This window comes from Phaethon aethereus (genome assembly GCF_964289735.1).
Source record: "Phaethon aethereus genome assembly, chromosome: 1".
Taxonomy (NCBI): Eukaryota; Metazoa; Chordata; class Aves; order Phaethontiformes; family Phaethontidae; genus Phaethon; species Phaethon aethereus.
Window position 1 is genome coordinate 82,916,218 of NC_138575.1, and position 17,449 is coordinate 82,933,666.

The 17,449-nt window shown below is 43.5% G+C and overlaps 1 protein-coding gene across 1 annotated transcript in view; it reads left to right on the forward strand.

Moving 5' to 3' along the window:
• VWF (von Willebrand factor) overlaps window positions 1-17,449 on the forward strand; it is a gene marked incomplete at its 5' end in the record, with an annotated part of 151,528 nt that overhangs the window by 24,273 nt on the left and 109,806 nt on the right. The window contains 7 exons of the mRNA XM_082013969.1: window positions 1,391-1,607; window positions 3,728-3,850; window positions 6,411-6,522; window positions 8,615-8,661; window positions 14,224-14,360; window positions 15,779-15,917; window positions 16,523-16,623. Of these exons, the coding sequence (XP_081870095.1) occupies window positions 1,391-1,607; window positions 3,728-3,850; window positions 6,411-6,522; window positions 8,615-8,661; window positions 14,224-14,360; window positions 15,779-15,917; window positions 16,523-16,623 (876 nt within the window). The remainder of the gene's footprint in view (window positions 1-1,390; window positions 1,608-3,727; window positions 3,851-6,410; window positions 6,523-8,614; window positions 8,662-14,223; window positions 14,361-15,778; window positions 15,918-16,522; window positions 16,624-17,449) is intronic.

Consider the following 17,449-nt stretch of genomic DNA (forward strand, 5'->3'; position numbering starts at 1 on the left):
TCTCTCTCAGTTCAGATATGTACTAGCTTTAGCTGATCACCTGGACAAAACACCCTTTAGCAAAAAAAAATCTTTTCTACTCAGCAGTCTTCCTATTCAGGTATACCATCTGCCGTTCGGAGAAGACATCTAGACATCTGCTGAACTCTGTGTGTTTTTTTCCTCCCCATTTTTCACCTCCCCAAAAATGCAAACAATACTCTCTCTCTGTGTCTCTGTCCACCTCCCCCCAGCAACTTGTATGTGCTGTCACCTCAGGTACTTGCTAAGGCATTCAGGAGTAATGCATCATTACTGTGAACTACTCTGAAGAACATGCCCACCCTGCTCCCAACCGCTATGTGTAATACCTGAAATATACAGCATGGGTACATCTGCTTATATAAAACACTGACAAATAAGTAGAAGAACGTTATGCTTCAACTGTTTGTGCTAGGTTTGTACCAGAAAATAATTTTTCCACTTCTCTAAACTCAGTGTCATCCCTTCAGAAAGTTGCACTGAGGACCTCAGACTTACTGAACTGTGACATAATGCATGTGGAAGAGAAGGTCTACTTGTGAGCCTCCCTTGGAGAACTTAGCCATGAACTAAGGTTTCCTTAGGTTTTGTTTCACATACAGCTAAGTTTCATCTTCACTTGCTGCTGTCTCAAAGGAGAGGTCTTGGTACCCTCCCCGCTATCTCACTGTGCAGTACTCTCCTTATACTAACTGTCACCATGCTGATTTAACTGATGAGAAGAGCAGAACAAATTGCTTTTCTTCCCTGGGTTACTTTTCTGCCATTTGACTGAGTTAAATCGACCTGTTGTGCATTGGACAAGCCAGCAGGAGTGACAGGAACATATGGCCAGAAGTGGGAAACAAATTTGATTCCTCGGATTCCAGTCAGACCTGATCTTTCACTCTGAAACTTACTGTGTTCCCTCATTATCCAAAAGATGGTCTGGTTATTTTTCTTCTTAAGTACCTCAATCATAAGTTCCTCTCCCTTGCTGTGCATGTCTTCCTGGTACTCCAGACACCATCTGGTTCTTCACTGGGTAGGAAGCAGTTCTTTGCTTCCCTCCATTTGCTGACTGATTGACTGACCTGTTTCTGTGTGAAACATCCCCTTATATGACATTCTATTTTATAGTAATCAGTATATTAATGTACCTCTGTGTATGTATGGATGTGGTAAATAAATGGATGTAGCTCGCTACTAGCTTTTGACTATGATGGTTTTTAACTACATGGTAGTGTTTAATAACCATGATGTTATTTAACAACAGTGGTGACAGTGTTTGCAAAAGTTGGGTTTTCTCCCTTCTTCCTGAGACTATAGTAACTCATTTTGTCCCCTTTTCTCTCTCTCTTTCTACCTTTGCTCCTCACTTGTCATGCAGGGTGTCATGGAAACCTGCCAGCTGCTAAGAACATCTTTGACCTTCTCCCGGTGCCACCATCGAGTTGATCCAGAGCCATACATTGATCTCTGTGAAAGAGACATCTGTGCTTGTATCCAGGGCATGGACTGTCACTGCTCGGTGTTCCTTGATTACTCAAGAAGCTGTGCTCATGAAGGAGTGATTTTGGACGGGTGGCCTGAAGAGAGCTCATGCAGTAAGCTGACAGGATTATTCCTAGGCTGTTTATCCCAAATGAGATCATGCCCGTCTTGCAGATTTATGTGCTGCAGCTAAAAGCAACTGGTGCTTATTTAGGGTCTTATTTCAGGCAGGTTAAAATCTGAAGTGCCGGTCACTTTTGCTTATCTGAAGTGCCTTTTCTCGCCCCCTCTTTCAGCTCTCCATCACCCACGGTTTTCTAGAAGTTGTTGTCCCTAAGGCAGTATTGTTTGAACTGAATATGAAGAAGATTCTGAGCTGTTACAGGTCCCACTATGGTATACAAAGTCAGTGAAGACTTATTTGATACACAAAGGTATAGACTAGGATGTTTAGGAGCTATTTCACATATGGTTCAGATATGTGATGTTATCCAGACTGGACTTGTAAGCATCCTTGTGAAAGGCTCTCCTTAACATTTTTTTGTAAAGACAATTGTTTCATCCTTTATTTGCTTGAACCAATTACATTGAAATTGAGATTTTGCCTTTTTTAAGCCAGATTTTGTCTAGGTTAGGGATCCTGATTGCATCTTGAAATGTTGCCTTTATTAGCCCAATTTTGCTGAGGTCAGATGTCCTGATTGCATCTCTGCTAAGATTTTGTAACAAGGAGGTGCAGAGATTTAGTGGGATGGATTGCATTTATAGAGGAAAGGTCATGTTTGCACCCACTGTTGATATACGCATATACCTCCACTGGAGAGCCCCAGTTAAATACATAAGCACATAAACGAATAATAATTTAAAAAAATCAATCCTGTAATATCATGTTCTCAATGATTTTTCTCATGTTTTCACATTACACAGGAAGGACAATTTTCTCATGATGTTTATGTAAATTGTTTTCATGGGGTAACTGACTGATTTGTACTGACAACATTTTCTTCTCTGGTAAAGATATTCTGCTATTGGCTACCACTGAAGAAAACTGTGCCTTCAGATTATGGTTAGGGCAGAAGGATACTGCCAACCACTTGTTCAAGAGATTGTGCACCAGAGGAGAGCCTTATTTCTAGCAATAATTTGCTACCTTTCCATTGTGACATAAAAGGGGTCTTATGAAAACTTGTCTCCTTGCTCAGGGTGCAAGCCAGAAAACCCGTTTTTGCTAGGGCTGTCGTTAAGTCTAACTAAAGCCATGAGTGAAATGAACCCCTCTCTGTTCCCAGGAGTTTTAGAGCTCATTTGTGACCCTTGACTTCACAAACCACTTTTTTTTTCTGAGTCAGGAAGAAGAGAGGTGGCCTGCTGCCACATCAGGAGCTTAATTTTCCATCACCCTTCATCTATGCTGTGATGCTTTCTCAGGAGATGATGACGATAGTTGCGTTGAAGGCATGAAATGCTCTGCTGCATTGAAGGGCTGTAGCGCTGGGCACATTGTACTGGTGCTAGCTGCTGCCCAAGCCCTACAGCCCTTGCCCTGGAGAGGGCAAGACCGCTCCTTCATTACCCTCCCATCTCCTTCAATAGAGGATCTGCTGGGAAAGGGCAGGCTCTAATCTTTTCCAACTCCATGCCCATGCAGTCTTGCGGGGTATGTCTATGCACAAAATGAAGGAATCGCTATGGTGTGTGCTTGCATGATGGCCTAGCGTAGATAATGACAGCAGTGAAGATACCACAGCATGGGTGTTATCCCGTGCTGGCAGTTGTCTGGAAGAAGGAGAATGGGATTTCAGAGTCTTAACTTTCTCCCAGCTCTCTCTGGAAACACAATACAGTATAATTTCACAAATGAGTGGAGTAACTGCATAGCTTAAAGGTAAAGAACATGCTTGTCTCTCCAAATTTCTTAGATGTTATTTCAAAGCTTCATCCCATGTTTGATTGTTCTTAATGCGCTTGGTTTTAGTTTTTAAGACTCAATTTATTAGAAAAGAAATTGGTTTTAACCTCTAAGTATTTACTACACAGCCTGACAGATGCTGATATTGCAGCAAACTGAAAATCAAGTGTTTCTTAAACGTTCTGCTTCTGAAAAAGAAATTAGTTGATTGGAGAAGATATGACCTTTTTGGTGTCTCTATGGTTCAGCCTTTGATAATTAAAGGATTTATTATTTAAGAGTTATTGAGGAATTTGCATTTCTAATTTCTTTTAATTGTTTCAGGGCCAAGATGTCCAGTTGGCATGAAGTATAAGGAATGTGTATCCCCTTGTGTCAAAACCTGCCAGAGCCTGAATATCAATGAAGTGTGTCACGGACAATGTGTTGATGGCTGCAGCTGCCCTGGTAATTTATTTACTGCGTTATTTACAGAGAAACATTTGGCAATGATGCCTCCTATTTTATTAGAAGAAGGAAAGATGTGTCTTCCCTTACATTTTCCTGAAATCAGAAACACTTCTCTTTTCTGGGACCATGCCCTAGAATAAACCAGTTTCTGTAATGCCTGTATACTCACTCCATGAAAAGGCCATTTTCAGACCCGACTAAAAGGTAAATGTTTCTGTGAAAATCAGCACCATCTAATACTCTAGGATTGCCTTCCTTTCTTGGTGAGGGACCGCTTACCATTGACGTTTCTGGATTCCTTTTGAATTGCTTGTGGTTAGAAGCATCTGGTTAGAGGCAGAAAGAGCAGAGAATGTGCTGATGGTGTTTCTTACAGAAAAACAGTACGTGTAGAGCTTGCACTATAATTCCAAAGATATTAATGATTTTAGATGAATGATTTCACTTATTATTGAATCATTTGTACAGGAGATTTGATTGGCTTAAAGGCAGCAGCCCAACCACCACAGTTTTCCTCCTCTGTCATTTGTTCTTGACTGCAGGAGGAGAGTTTTATTCCTGGCTGCAAAGCTCCATATGCTCCCAGCTTCTAGCTGTTTTTTGTTGTTTTTTCTTGGTTTGTTTTTTATGTTGATTTGTTTTTAATAGGACTATTTCTGCATTTCACCCTTCAAATCTGTACTTTGTGCAAATACAGAGAGGTATTTACTGTCCCCCTGTACAAGACACCAAGTGTGATGGAGGTTTACTGAGAACTTAATATGGTTTCCAAAACAGGGTAGTGATTTGTAGAGTTGTTATTGCATTCAGATCTTAGTAGTTTCCCATTTAACTGCCAGTCTCTGACTTACTGGAGGTTCAAAGCTGTCACTCTGTGTCAGGACCTGGGAAAGTGCACATGGAGGGTGACGGGTGATATAACTAGACACAGGAGCTTATTTTATTGTGAAGGATCTAGCTATTAGGATCTATTTGTGCAGTCCTGGGGGTGTTGGGAAAAGCTGAAGGAGATGAATCCAATGGCTGCACAAGGACTCTTGCTATATTCTTCCTTTGGTAGCTGCACTGGTCAGTTCAGCGTAGGAAAGGTTTGAGGGGACAGGAACTGAAAAGCAGTGTAACAGGAGTTCAACAGAAAGGGTACTGCATGAGGAACAAGTAGATGGGTAGAAGGAACTGCATAAAAAGAAATAACAATCAGCAGTTCAAAACTTTTACTGTTATTTGGTGCACAGTCAACAGGGAAGAACTTTGATTTGAGTTTCACAGAGAATTGGGAGGATCTGACAGATGAATAGAGGATTTGGGATTTAGGATAAGGGTTATGCCTTTGCTTAGCTTCCCTCCAGTGCACCAAGGGTAAAAAGGATCTATTCAACAAATACGTCTTTTTTTTTTTCCTTAAATGCACCACACAGTTACTTTAATTGCTGTAAATGGAATTACTATTGCCAGGAAAAAAGGCACATGTTCTGTTTTCTTGTGCTCTCTGGAGAGCCACACCAATCTTAAATGCTCAGATCTTGTTTTGAATATCTCTTGCTGGAAGGATTTTCTCAACAGCAAAGATCTTTCCAAGGCAGATCTATGGGAAGAATGGGAGAACGGGGACACCCACCTGTGTCTCACTCTCAGTTGTGACTGCTGCTGCCAGGGAAAAAGGCCAAAATCTCTGCAGGTGACAGGAAGGAGACTCTCAAAGAGGAGGGAGAGGGGTTTTCATCAAACAAAATGTTTTGCTGCAGCAGCTCTTTTAAAAAAGGAGGAATACCAACTACCTGTCAACATGGGGATCTAAGAGAAACAAACTTGTCCTTTCTTCTGTTGCTAGCTTATAGTACAATTTCAGACAAGTCTTTTAACTCTTCTGTGCCTCCGTTTATCTGTGTAAGATAAAATACTCTATATATAGAATAGGTAATTATAGTTGTATAATATGGAAACCTCGGCAGTTGGATCCAAGTTGGGATGTTGGCCCTTTCACTTTTTGCTTCTGCAGAAGTTGAGAAGAGAAACCACAACTCCACATGATAATGTTTCTTTCTCTCAGACCCTATCTGCTAGACTTTTATGGTGTCCAACTCTGTTTCTGCATTCCCTACTTTGTCTCCTCTTCTGTTCTCTTACAACAAATACAAAACCTGTATGGACACCCCTTACTGCAGTCAGTGAAGTGAATGTATTTTTCCAACAGTCAGGTTTGTAGACCAGCTCTGATCAACCTTGATCATGCTCCCTGTGTTTGATTCACGTATGTTCCAATATGTATGTTTTGGACCAGGGGACTCATTAAGCAAAGAGCTCTTCTGGGAGCACCAGAAATGCTCCATTCAGCACATCTTGGGGAGAGGCAGCACTAGAAGGAAAGTAGACATCAGCCGTTGGCAGGCTTTTTGGCAGGCCTCATTCTATTTTATTGCTGCTGTGACTAACTATGTGTAATAATGCATATGAAGTCTTGCCAAAGTATATGAAGAACTAGACAATCTAATTGTATTTATGTTTGTGTCTCTCTGTGTGTGTGGCATGTGTATCTCATGCTACCTGATCTATCCAGAGGGGAAGCTCCTTGATGGTGAACATTGCATTGAAAGCTCCGACTGCTCCTGCATCCACTCTGGAAAACATTATCCTCCTGGCTTCACCATCTCCCAGGACTGCAACTCATGGTAAACTAAACTCCGTGTTACTTTGGTGTGGTTGCAGTTGCTCTAGATAAGTACTGCACACCAGTTAGTGACTGTTTTAGGTGATCTTTCTAGAAATGTGTCTCTCTATTTCTTAAAAATTTCCTTTCGTTGGCAAAGGACCTGCTCTCTTATTGGAAATGCCAGCCCCTTCCAAGAAGTGAGCTGTTCACAAAGACAAAATCAGCTCTGCTTTTAAAGGGATATTTGATCTGATAGAACAATGTGAGGGTCATACTCCTTCAAACATAGAGAACTACCTGTTTCCTGTGGATAAGACAGACCGGCAGGTTCCCATGTCTGGTTAGTGTCAGCGGTGGTGTCTTTGTTTTCACTTCCTACATTTATTTAACCTTTAAACACCATTTCTTTCCAAGAGATTTTAGCTCAGGCACGTCCTTGGAACTTCTTGCAAAGCTAATGAACCTTCCCAGCTGTATGGCTCAATTTTTCTTTCACTCACAAATGCCAACCTGAAGGGGAAGGCTAGCTGTATAAAGAAAGGAAGGGGAATGAATAATGTATTCCTGATCCGGTTAAGTGTGAACATATTTGTGGAAGGAGTTCAGACAACTCTGTGCCCAGGTGTTTCCAATTAGAGTACAGAAGAAGGACTCGGTGAAGGCCACCATATGCAGAAGAAAAATGGTCTATGCATCATCACTGTTAATCAGAAGTTTTTCATTACCTGCACCATGTGTCACAGAATATGAACCATAACCATGACTAGCATTTTGTCTTTTTCCCTGGAGCTTTGAGATCGTCCGTATTGTTCCACCTTAGTGCTCTTGGGAGATCAGTGCTGCCTGATAGACTGTATTGTTAGAAAATGATTCCTGTTATTCCTGATGTCATTCCATCAGCTCTGCATTTACCATCTTCAATAAACTGACTACCCACAAATGGTTTTCAAGGGCTGGGATAATTAAGAAGAATCTAGCACCTCTTGAAACGTAATTGATTTTGGAGGTTCTAGGATTGTCTGGCATGGTATCCCACAGACCCAGGAATGACAGGCATCTTAGTGCATGTTACCAGTTACTAGTAGTGCCTATGGGGGATGACACTAAGTCCACCACCCAAAGACATCAAAGCAGAGATAATCCACCTCCTTGCAAGGAGGAAAGGAAGCTAAGCAAGAGGAGCTTGAGTGGGCAGTGTGCCATCAGAATGATGAAGGTCTGCTTTAGCAGAAGTCTAGCTGGCCTGTGAAGGAAAGGGATTATTGCTCTCCTGTGATGAACTCATGAGGCCATGACTGGAGTAGTGTGGCCAGTGCAAGAGAGAGGATTACGGACTGGAGAGAGTCTTGTGGGGGACACTGGAGGTGATCACAGCAGGAGAGTTTATGACGTGAAGAGACCAAAGGGAAATAGATTCATTTAAAGGCTATTGGGGGAACTTTCATTGCCTAAAGGGAAGTTGTAAAGAAGACAAAGCCAAACTCTTCTCAGAGGCAAATAGAGAAAGAGCATGAAGCAATCGGCACAAGTTGTAGCAGGTGTTCTGTTTAGACAGAAGAAAAAAATTCTTCCCCTGAGACAGTGCAGCACTAGGACAGCTGCCCAGGGAGGCTGTGGGACCTCATCCTGCAGATTTCTAAACTCAAATGGACAAGGAACTCAACCACCTGATCTAGCTTTGAAGTTACATTCTTTGAGTTGGAGGTTGTAGTATATGATTTTTCCGGAGTTAGAAAAAAAATAATAGAAAAAAACTTTTTTTGTCCCCATGATTCTGCCATATTAATAGTCATACCTTCAGAACTGCATTTAAAACTCATTCCACATCAGTGGAATGTAGTTGAAAACTATTAAACCCAGAGCTTTGGCAGAGGAAAACAGAAGCTCTCGAGTTTTGCAACCATTCCAGCTCATGTTACCAGCAATTGCTGTCGAATGATGGTAAAAAGGGATAGATATATTAAGAAACAAGGTTATGGGAGATGGAACGGGTACTAGGTACTGGTCTAATTTCCCTGAAACAGGGGCCCATGTTTCAATTATTTGTGAAAAAGTTGCAACAGAAGATTTGGATTCATGTACTCTTGCCTAACTTGTCACATGTTTCCTAGCATTTGTCGACGTGGCACCTGGATCTGCAGCAATGGAGAATGTCCAGGTATGTTGGCTCTACTCCTCAGATTTGACAAGTAAGCCTTGCCTACATGCCTCCCATTTACATTCCACTTATTTTTTTTCACACAAAAAATGAGTCTGTCTTTGTTCTTACTTGCTTGCTCCAGTGCAATCCAGATGGGGTCATACTTCTAAGTTCTTCTTGTGAGAAAAGCCAGACATCATGCTATATGGTTTATGTGTAGCAATGAAAAATCCTGTTTGGTGAGAAGAATGCTTCGTCTTTTGATTGCTTAGTTTACCAAGATATAAGGGTCTGGATGTTCAGAGGATTGACTTTCAAGCAGAGGAACGCTGCTGGGTTTCTTTGACCAGGAACTGTTCCCTATCTGATTGTCTGAATTGGCATACTTTTGTTGATCGGACAATTCGAAGTACTGGGAGTAGATTGGATCGCTCTTAATACCCTGTGGCTTTGGGTCCTAACAGTCATGTTACAGGTGAAGAAGCTACAGGCCCAGGAAGAAGGTGGCCACCCTGCCTTCTGTGGGTGGAGGCAGCTCTGCAGGTGTTCTTCCTCCCCTTCCTAGTACTCTGCCTCCCAAACTCACCAGTACTGGTGGATGCTGTCCCAGTTTTTTATCCTACATGTGGAATGTGACTTTTCATGCTATACATTGTCCAGAAAAATGCTGCCTTCCTTATTTCATAGAATGACAAAATAATAGAAATATTTGGGTTGGAAAAGACCTTTCAGATCACCAAGTCCAACCGGTAACATAGCACTGCCAAGTCCACCACTAAACCATGTACTGGTGCTTAGGCGCCATATCTACGTGTCTTTTAAATACCTCCAGGGATGGTGACTCAACCACTTCCCTTGGCAGCCTGTTCCAGTGCTGGACAACACTTGTGGTGAAGAAATTTTTTCTAATATCCAATCTACACCTCCACTTGTGCAACCTGAGGCTATTTGCTCTCGTTCTATTGCTTGCCACTTGGGAGCAAAGACTGACATCTACCTTGCTACAAGCTCCTTTCAGCTAGTTGTACAGAGCAATAAGGTCTCCCCTGAGCATCCTTTTCTCCAGGCTAAACAACCCCAGTTCCCTCAGCTGCTCCTCACAGGACTTGTTCTCTAGACCCCTCGCCAGCTTCGTTGCTCTTCTTTGGACAGGCTTCAGCACCTCAATGTCTTTCTGGTAGTCAGGGGCCTAAAACTGAACACAGTATTCAAAGCGCAGCCTCACCAGTGCCGAGTACAGGGGGACAATCACTCCCCTAGACCTGCTGGCCGCACTATTTCTGATACAAACCAGCATGCTGTTGGCCTTTTTGGCCAGCTGGGTACCCTGCTGGCTCATATTCAGACAGCTGTCAACCAGCACCCCCAGGTCCTTTTCTGCCAGACAGCTTTCCAGCCACTCTTCCCCAAGACTGTAGCGTTGCATGGGGTTGTTGTGACGCAGGTGCAGGACCCAGCACTCAGCCTTGTTCAGTCTCATACAGTTGGCATTGGTCCATTGATCCAGCCTGTCCAGATCCCTCTGCAGAGCCTTCCTACCCTCCAGCAGATCAACGCTCCCACCCAACTTGGTGTCATCTGCAAACTTACTGAGGGTGCACTCAATGCCCTCATCCTGATCATTGATAAAAATATTAAATAAAACTGTCCCCAATACTGATCCCTAGGGAACATTGCTTGTGACTGGCCACCAACAGGATTTAAGTCCATGACAACTTTCTGGGCCTGGCCATCCAGACAGTTTTTTACCCAGCGAAGAGTACACCCATCCAAGCCATGAGCAGCCAGTTTCTCCAGGAGAATGCTGTGCGAAACAGCGTCAAAGGCTTTACTAAAGTCCAGGTAGAAAACATCCACAGCCTTTCCCTCATCCACTAAGTGGATCACCTTGTCATAGAAAGAGATCAAGTTAGTCAAGCAGGACCTGCTAGTTTTGTGGCCCATCCCCTGTCTCAGTTCTTGCATTATGTTCAGCCATGGAAAGGCCTGCTTGACCTGAAACAGTATTTGACTCTGTTTGCATTGTGCATAGAAGTCTGCTGGGAGACGGCACGGCTCTTTATCTTGTTTGTTCTCCTTGCTTTTGGGAACTGAGAGTGGAAGGGATGAGAAAGAGACTGGGGTTATGGCAGGACAGGAAAAGGGAGAGCAGGTTTTTTGGGTTTGGTGTTTTTGTTTTGGGTTTTTTTGAGATGAGACCATGAAATCCTCATAAATTAGGAGAATTACAACAGTCTTAAAATGGATATCAAAAAGTTTGTCTTTCTAGTAACTTTAAGCTTGCCTGACCCATCAATGCTTTATTTCCTCCTGCTTCAGACTTGAAAGAGCACTTGCCTCCAAATGTCAGCAGTAAAAAAAAAGTGGGGTGGTATGCAAATGTTAAAAATATAAATGACATTTTAGTGAGTTATGCCTAGCAGAACTGTGAAAAGCCCCGTGCTTGAGGTGTTCACTAGAGATCTCTCCAAGTCCAGGGTTTCTCACCATCTAAATCAAGGACACAGCCCCAACTGGTTTGTTATGTCTCTTAGCTAATGGGCAGCAACATGTTTACAAACAAGAAATAGGTCCTTTTCTAACTTCAGTTTTTACCTAGGTTATAGCTCTTAATGTCCTTGCTTTCTGGGCTATTATGAATACTATGTGGGCCAAATTTTTATTCTCAACTCCAGCCATGTTTTCTTCATAGTGATTATAGAAAGGAAGATAAGCCTGATATGGAGGCTTGCAAACAGATGCTGATATACAGCTTTGTGCAAGAGGGAAAATAGTGTTGCTGCCTTTTTTGAGTTGGGAAGCTGTGCTGAATGAGCAGAAGTCAGAAAGACAAGCCAGCTTATTTTTGTATCTTCCGCCAATATATCCAAGTCACTTTTCAGCTAGGCTTGTGCAAGACTGAAGGTTGTATCAGTGCAGCTGTTGTACATGTACCTGCTAACATCTACTAACTGTGCTGAGACAGTGTGGGAGGGCAGCAAAGCCTCCCAAAGTAGCAGTCCTTGATAGGAACAGTCGCCAATTGTTATTATAACAGCCATTGTTACCTGTCCTGTTTTGTCTGTATTTCAATCAATATTGGAGCATATTTTTATTGTTGGTTGAATATTTTTGCAACAAATATTTCTCAAATCATGTGTCACAGAAAGTTTATGTACTTAGATAAGCTCAAGGTAGTTCCATTATTTTTTTTACCAACTTGTTTTTCAGGGAAAGTTTCCCTTATATTGTGGGAATGAATTGCCTAGTTGTAAGTTTGGTGATAAAGCTGGGTACGCAGCTGGAGGTAGCGCTTCAGAAGGCAGTGCTGTGTCAGCCAACTAGCAATAGCTGGCTAGTGCTAGCAATAAGCTTTCAAGATGATATCATAATTAAATTAATTATGAAGGCAGTAGGCTTCAGTAAATGTCACGAGATTCATTACACCAAATGGAGTAGATAGAGGGACCCATACAAAGAGACTTTGCTGCAGGAAAGAAATTTCCTTTCCAGGAGCAATGCCAAAGGGCTGGTACTTGTATTGGCTAGCTCTCCATGCTGCAAACCTCTTGGTTCCTAGTTGCAGGGAATGCCCTGGAAATCAAACTGCATGTAATATAGTGTGTTATGCCTAGTTTTCTTTAAATCTGTTCTCCACATCTGATTGATAGCCAGTTAATTGTCTCAGAAATTCAGTAGAATAACACTTGTTTTACCTTTGTCCAAGTTTAATTGAACAGAAAGTAGGGTTTCCAGGGTGACATAGTAAATACCAAGCCACTTTACTCTCCAGAGGATGACAAGCATCCAGCGTGTGCTGGACTTTTCTTAGGGCAAATCAGAGCTGTGCAAGGCTGAGAATCCTCAGGATCTGTGAGGTTGTGCTTTAGGCTGGTTTAAGATGGTTAACACTGAATAATATGTTGAAGAGGGAAATTTCCACTGTTCTATCTGTTCAATAGACAGATCTTCTGTGGGACTCAAAGGCAGTGAAGTGACAATAACTCATGGGGTTCACCTGCCAGCTTGTAACATTTAACCTTTCTCCATCCTTTGTCAGTGGATTGCCAATGTAGGCCCAGCACCTGAATTTTCTTCTGGACAAGGAGGTCTCTGCCCACGTTGTTTTCTGTGGGACCATCTTTAAGTGTGGTTGGTAGTCTTCTCATATGAAAGAATTTCTTTGCAAGCTTTGTGGATTTGGAGCCTCCCTAAGTGTTTGCAGACACCCTAGCATAACAGGGTACTAAATCCCAGTTGTGGCATCTGAATACTGCCTTCCTGGAAATGAAAAGCCACAACTTACCAAAACATTTTAAGATGTTGTTATGTTTAAATAGCCTCTTTTTGTAGTAGAAGGGTGGGAAAGCCAGACTTTTGCATTATTCTGTAAGGACTTTAGATGTAACTATTTTAACTATAGAATTATTTTTAACTTTATGCCAGTTAATTAAGATAATGGTTCAGAGTAAAGTCCAGCATAAATTCTGCCCTTGGAAGAACTCCAACGGTGATTATCTTCCAGGTCTTCATTCTGATAAGGTATTTTTACTTTAGTGTTTTAATAACTTACTGGTATTCAAGGCAGCCCAACAAAGGAATCAACACTTTTTGGGTGCTGTGTGCTTCAGGCCATTGTGAAGAAGGCTTTCAGACACTGTTGCCTTCATAAAACTGTACTGCAATGCTCTAAAAACACCAGTAGAGAGACAAAGAGGGGGCTCACAATCTGCCAAGACACAACTGTAAAACACAGACTAAGAATGAGGGACCCCTGCAGAAGAAGAACAGAGCAGCAGTGAGAGTCCTACAAGTCTTGTTGCAAATTTTGATTTTCAACTCTGTAAAAATGCCTACATTCTGAAGCCAGCTCCATGGATGCAGATGTGCCCCACTGGGCTAAGTAGAAGTGGATTTAAAGTGTGTTATGTCAAGATGTTGCAAGCTCCTACAAAGGAATAAAGAGGGAACATGTCCCAGTGTATGGAGTCTGTGACTAATGCTGGGTAATCCTGAGTGTCTTTCCGAGCTCTGCAGTCTTAGGCATTAGTACTTCCACCTTCCATGCCTCAGGTTCCCCATTGTATGAAGAGGGAAACTTAGTTCCTACATAAGATAGTGTGGGTTGCTGTTTAAAATTGGTTAGTGCCACCGGCACCCATCGCTTTAGTACTAGGTATGACCTAGCTTCAGTGACTGTGCTGAATTTCCAGGGCCACTGAGGTATATACTACAGAAGAATCAAATCAGCTTCAGTGCAGAGAGCTGATCTGCTCGCTGACGTCCTCATGACCCTCCATGTGAAACATTATATAGGCTTTTACGTAGGCATGAATTTCATCTCTTGAGTGCGATTTATACCATATTCCCCAGCTTTTGTCGGCGCCTCTGTTACTACTGGTAATAATGACTCTAATGACTTAGAGGAATAAACAGTGAGATAAGCATCTTGCCGGTGTTTTCTGGTCTGCAGGGAACGTGGGCCTTGTGCAACCTGCTCCACTGGGCCGCTCTTCCCCCTCAGTGGCTTGTGGGGGGCGACGGGCAGGACTTTGCTCGCAGTCGGCCCTGGGGTGATTCATGGCTTTCTGCGTTTTTCAGGAGAATGTTCTGTCACCGGCCAGTCCCATTTCAAAAGCTTTGACAACAAGTATTTCACCTTCAGCGGGATTTGTCAGTACTTATTTGCCAAGGACTGTGTGGAAAATTCCTTTTCCGTGATCATCGAGACCGTGCAGGTATCCGCGGCCTTGGCTGGCGCCATGCGCCTCTGCGCCTGCTCTTGGGCGAGCGGGAAGGGCTGTGGGGGTATGACACAAATTGCAGATGCACAGGCCAACAGAAGTAATTTTCCTGTGAAATAATTAGTTTAAATAACAGATGCAGTCTTTCTCCTTAGTTAATAAATGCTTTGCTTCTCCTCACTGCCATTCCCAGGAGCCTACCTGGGGACTGAGATGCGTAATGAGATTTGGAGAACGAGCCCTCGCCGCCTCTTTGCCAGCTGAACAAACAAGTGCAGACGAGGGTGCGCCCCAGTGCAAAGCACCCCGAAGGCTGGTGCCTCACTAATTCCCCGGGGAAAAGACATTTTCCCTCAGAGACTGAGTAGGGTGCACCGGCAGAGTAGTGCCTTGGGTTGCTTTCCATTAAGTCATGTTGGCTGGTGCTTCCTGTTGCTCGCTGGCCGGTCAGCGGCTCCTTCACCGTCTCCCCTGACGGATGTGAGAGAGGCAGCTGGAGGTCAGCGAGTGGAGATGGCTGGAGAGAGGCCCAAAAGGGAGCCAGGCCAGCACGGGGAGGGAAGGAGACCCTGGAGGATGTGTCACAGGGAGGTTAACCCGGTCGTGAAATTAATCGACCGGTTGCATGTAGGAATAGGTGAACTAACCTGGGGACTGAAAAGGGTACCGAATCAAGCAGAGGGGAAGAAAGAGGACGGGGACGGAGGAACTGAAGGCAGGGAGAGGTACAATGGAGTCAGGAGACTAACAGGAGTGAAGGGGAGTATCAGCCTGCCTTGCAGGGCACGAGCCACAAAGTCACAGGCTTTGAAGAAATGGTGTGAGGGTGCTACACACCATCTATGTCTGCATCCTGCGTTAGAAAGCTCTGATAATACAGCTCTGAGGTCATCTGTGCTTGAGAACTTGCAGAACGAGTTTCCACTGAAACTTCCCTTTCGAAACCAGGGAGGAGACCCGGGGGCCTGCAATCCCGGTTCCTCATCTGCGTAACCCACAGCCGGGAAAATAAATAGCGCAAGAATCTCGGGCGGTGCAAACCACGCAGCTGTGTCCCAGGCTGATGGGCTGCGTGGGGCAGCGTGCCCCCTTCCTGCCCTCGCTGCAGCCACTGGGGCTGGATGCCGGTCACCGGCATGGGCTGCTCCCGGGGGTCCGGTGTAATGCCCGCAGATGGCTTTCCAGGCTCTGAGATGAGGAGCTGCAGATAGCTCCCTGGTGCATGATTAGCGGGATAATGGAAGAAAGGCTGCCAGCCTGGTGTTTGTGGGATGCAGAAACTAGATCCACAAAAACACTGAGACACTTAACACCTCCTGAATTAGATGCTGAAATGTCTTTCGGGGGCCTGGGGCTACATCACCAATAAAGTGAAAGATTGAGGTTCAAGGCAAATTTCCACTTCTCTGTAGTGTGCGGATGATCCTGATGCCGTGTGCACTCGCTCAGCTTCTGTCCGAATCCGGGATATGGACAACAGTCTCATTAAAATGAAACATGGAGGAGGAGTTTCACTGAATGGACAAGACATACAGATCCCTTTGATACAAGGTGCGTCTTCATGGCCTAACTCTGGCCAGCCACTGAAGGGGTCCTACTTACTAGTGTTTTCTCTCACGCTGTAGCCCAGTTCAGTCAAAAAGTGTTTTCAATACCAAATTCTCACTTGCAGCCTCTTCTAGAAGCTCTGTCATTCCAGCTTTTCTCCATGCAGCTGACACATCTTGGCTCAGTTCTTCTAAAATCAGGATAATTAAGCTGGTCTGGATTTGTGGTTTTGAATACCACTGCTGGTCTATGCTTTTTAGAACTGTTATTTTTTTTTATACAGGAGCTCGAAATCCTTCCAGTTATCTTGCAAAATGTCACAGTTAATACCTGAGTTTTTGCAGAATGCACATATATCTTCTTCTAGGGCTCCTGAGTACGTTAAAACAGAGCCTATGGATCAGTCCATGCAGATGTAAACTGCTGAGCATGCGTAAAGCTTGGGAAGTGTGAAGTGAACATTGCTGGCAACCCTTGTTTTGGCAGACCTGCATGCCCCCAGCTCTGTGGCACCCACTCTGTGGCCTGTTCAGTGTGACAGAGCAGTCCCATGCAATTAAACACTGCATCCTGGCTTCACTGACTTAACACTTTGTGGTTGTCTTAAGGTGCTCTTCGTATCCAGCGCACGGTGAAGACTTCAGTTCGCCTTACCTATGAGGAAGATTTGCAGATTGACTGGGATGGTCATGGTGAACTCCTAGTGAAGGTACTCTTTCTTTCTGTGTGTTTTATTTCTGCCTTTTTTGCCCCCTCTCTCATCCCACCCAAACATGTACAAAGATGTTCTTGTCTGAAGTGAGAAATTGCTTTGTGTTGCATGTTAGAAATTCCATTCTCTTTTGCTACCCCCGGAGCAATATACAGGTCCTTTTGTATTCCAGAAACAAACATTTTCATCCTACAGCAGCTTGGTAGCTTTTTTTTTCTCTCCTTTTTTTTTTTTTTTTGTGCAATGACACATTATTAACCATGAATAGTTTTGTGTTTTGCTCAGCAGATACCCTCTAAACTGGATTTTTTGCTTTCATTTGCTTTAACTGTAAAGCAAATGTCTAAAGCAATGGATTTGTATGACTTAAAATAAGGGAAGAATATGGCTGCAGGGACATGGTTACTCATAATTTCCAGGAAAAGTCAATTAACTTGTAGAAGATATGTTGCATGCTCCTTCTACTGTGAGGAATGTTTAAAGTCACCCTTGATTAAAAATTAGGGTTTGTCTGCCCTGCAGACTGCAGTGGAGTGTAGAAATACCCAAACCAGGCTTAAAGAAATGAGGTATAAGGGAAGCAGTCTAGCCGCAACAACAGAATGTTTTACGTAAACCACTTTGTGTGTGTGTGTTTTATAACGTGCAGAATGATTTGCAGCTCAGAAAAGCCTGTGAGGGAAGGGGGGAAGATTATTTACTGTGGAATAGTCTCCTGATAGGAGATAAACCATCACAGCTTCTCCAGCTAAGCCATCTGTTGCCCTCTTTGCTTGTACAAGAGGCTGTTTTCTTTTGATCGGTAGGTCTCGGAGACTGCGAG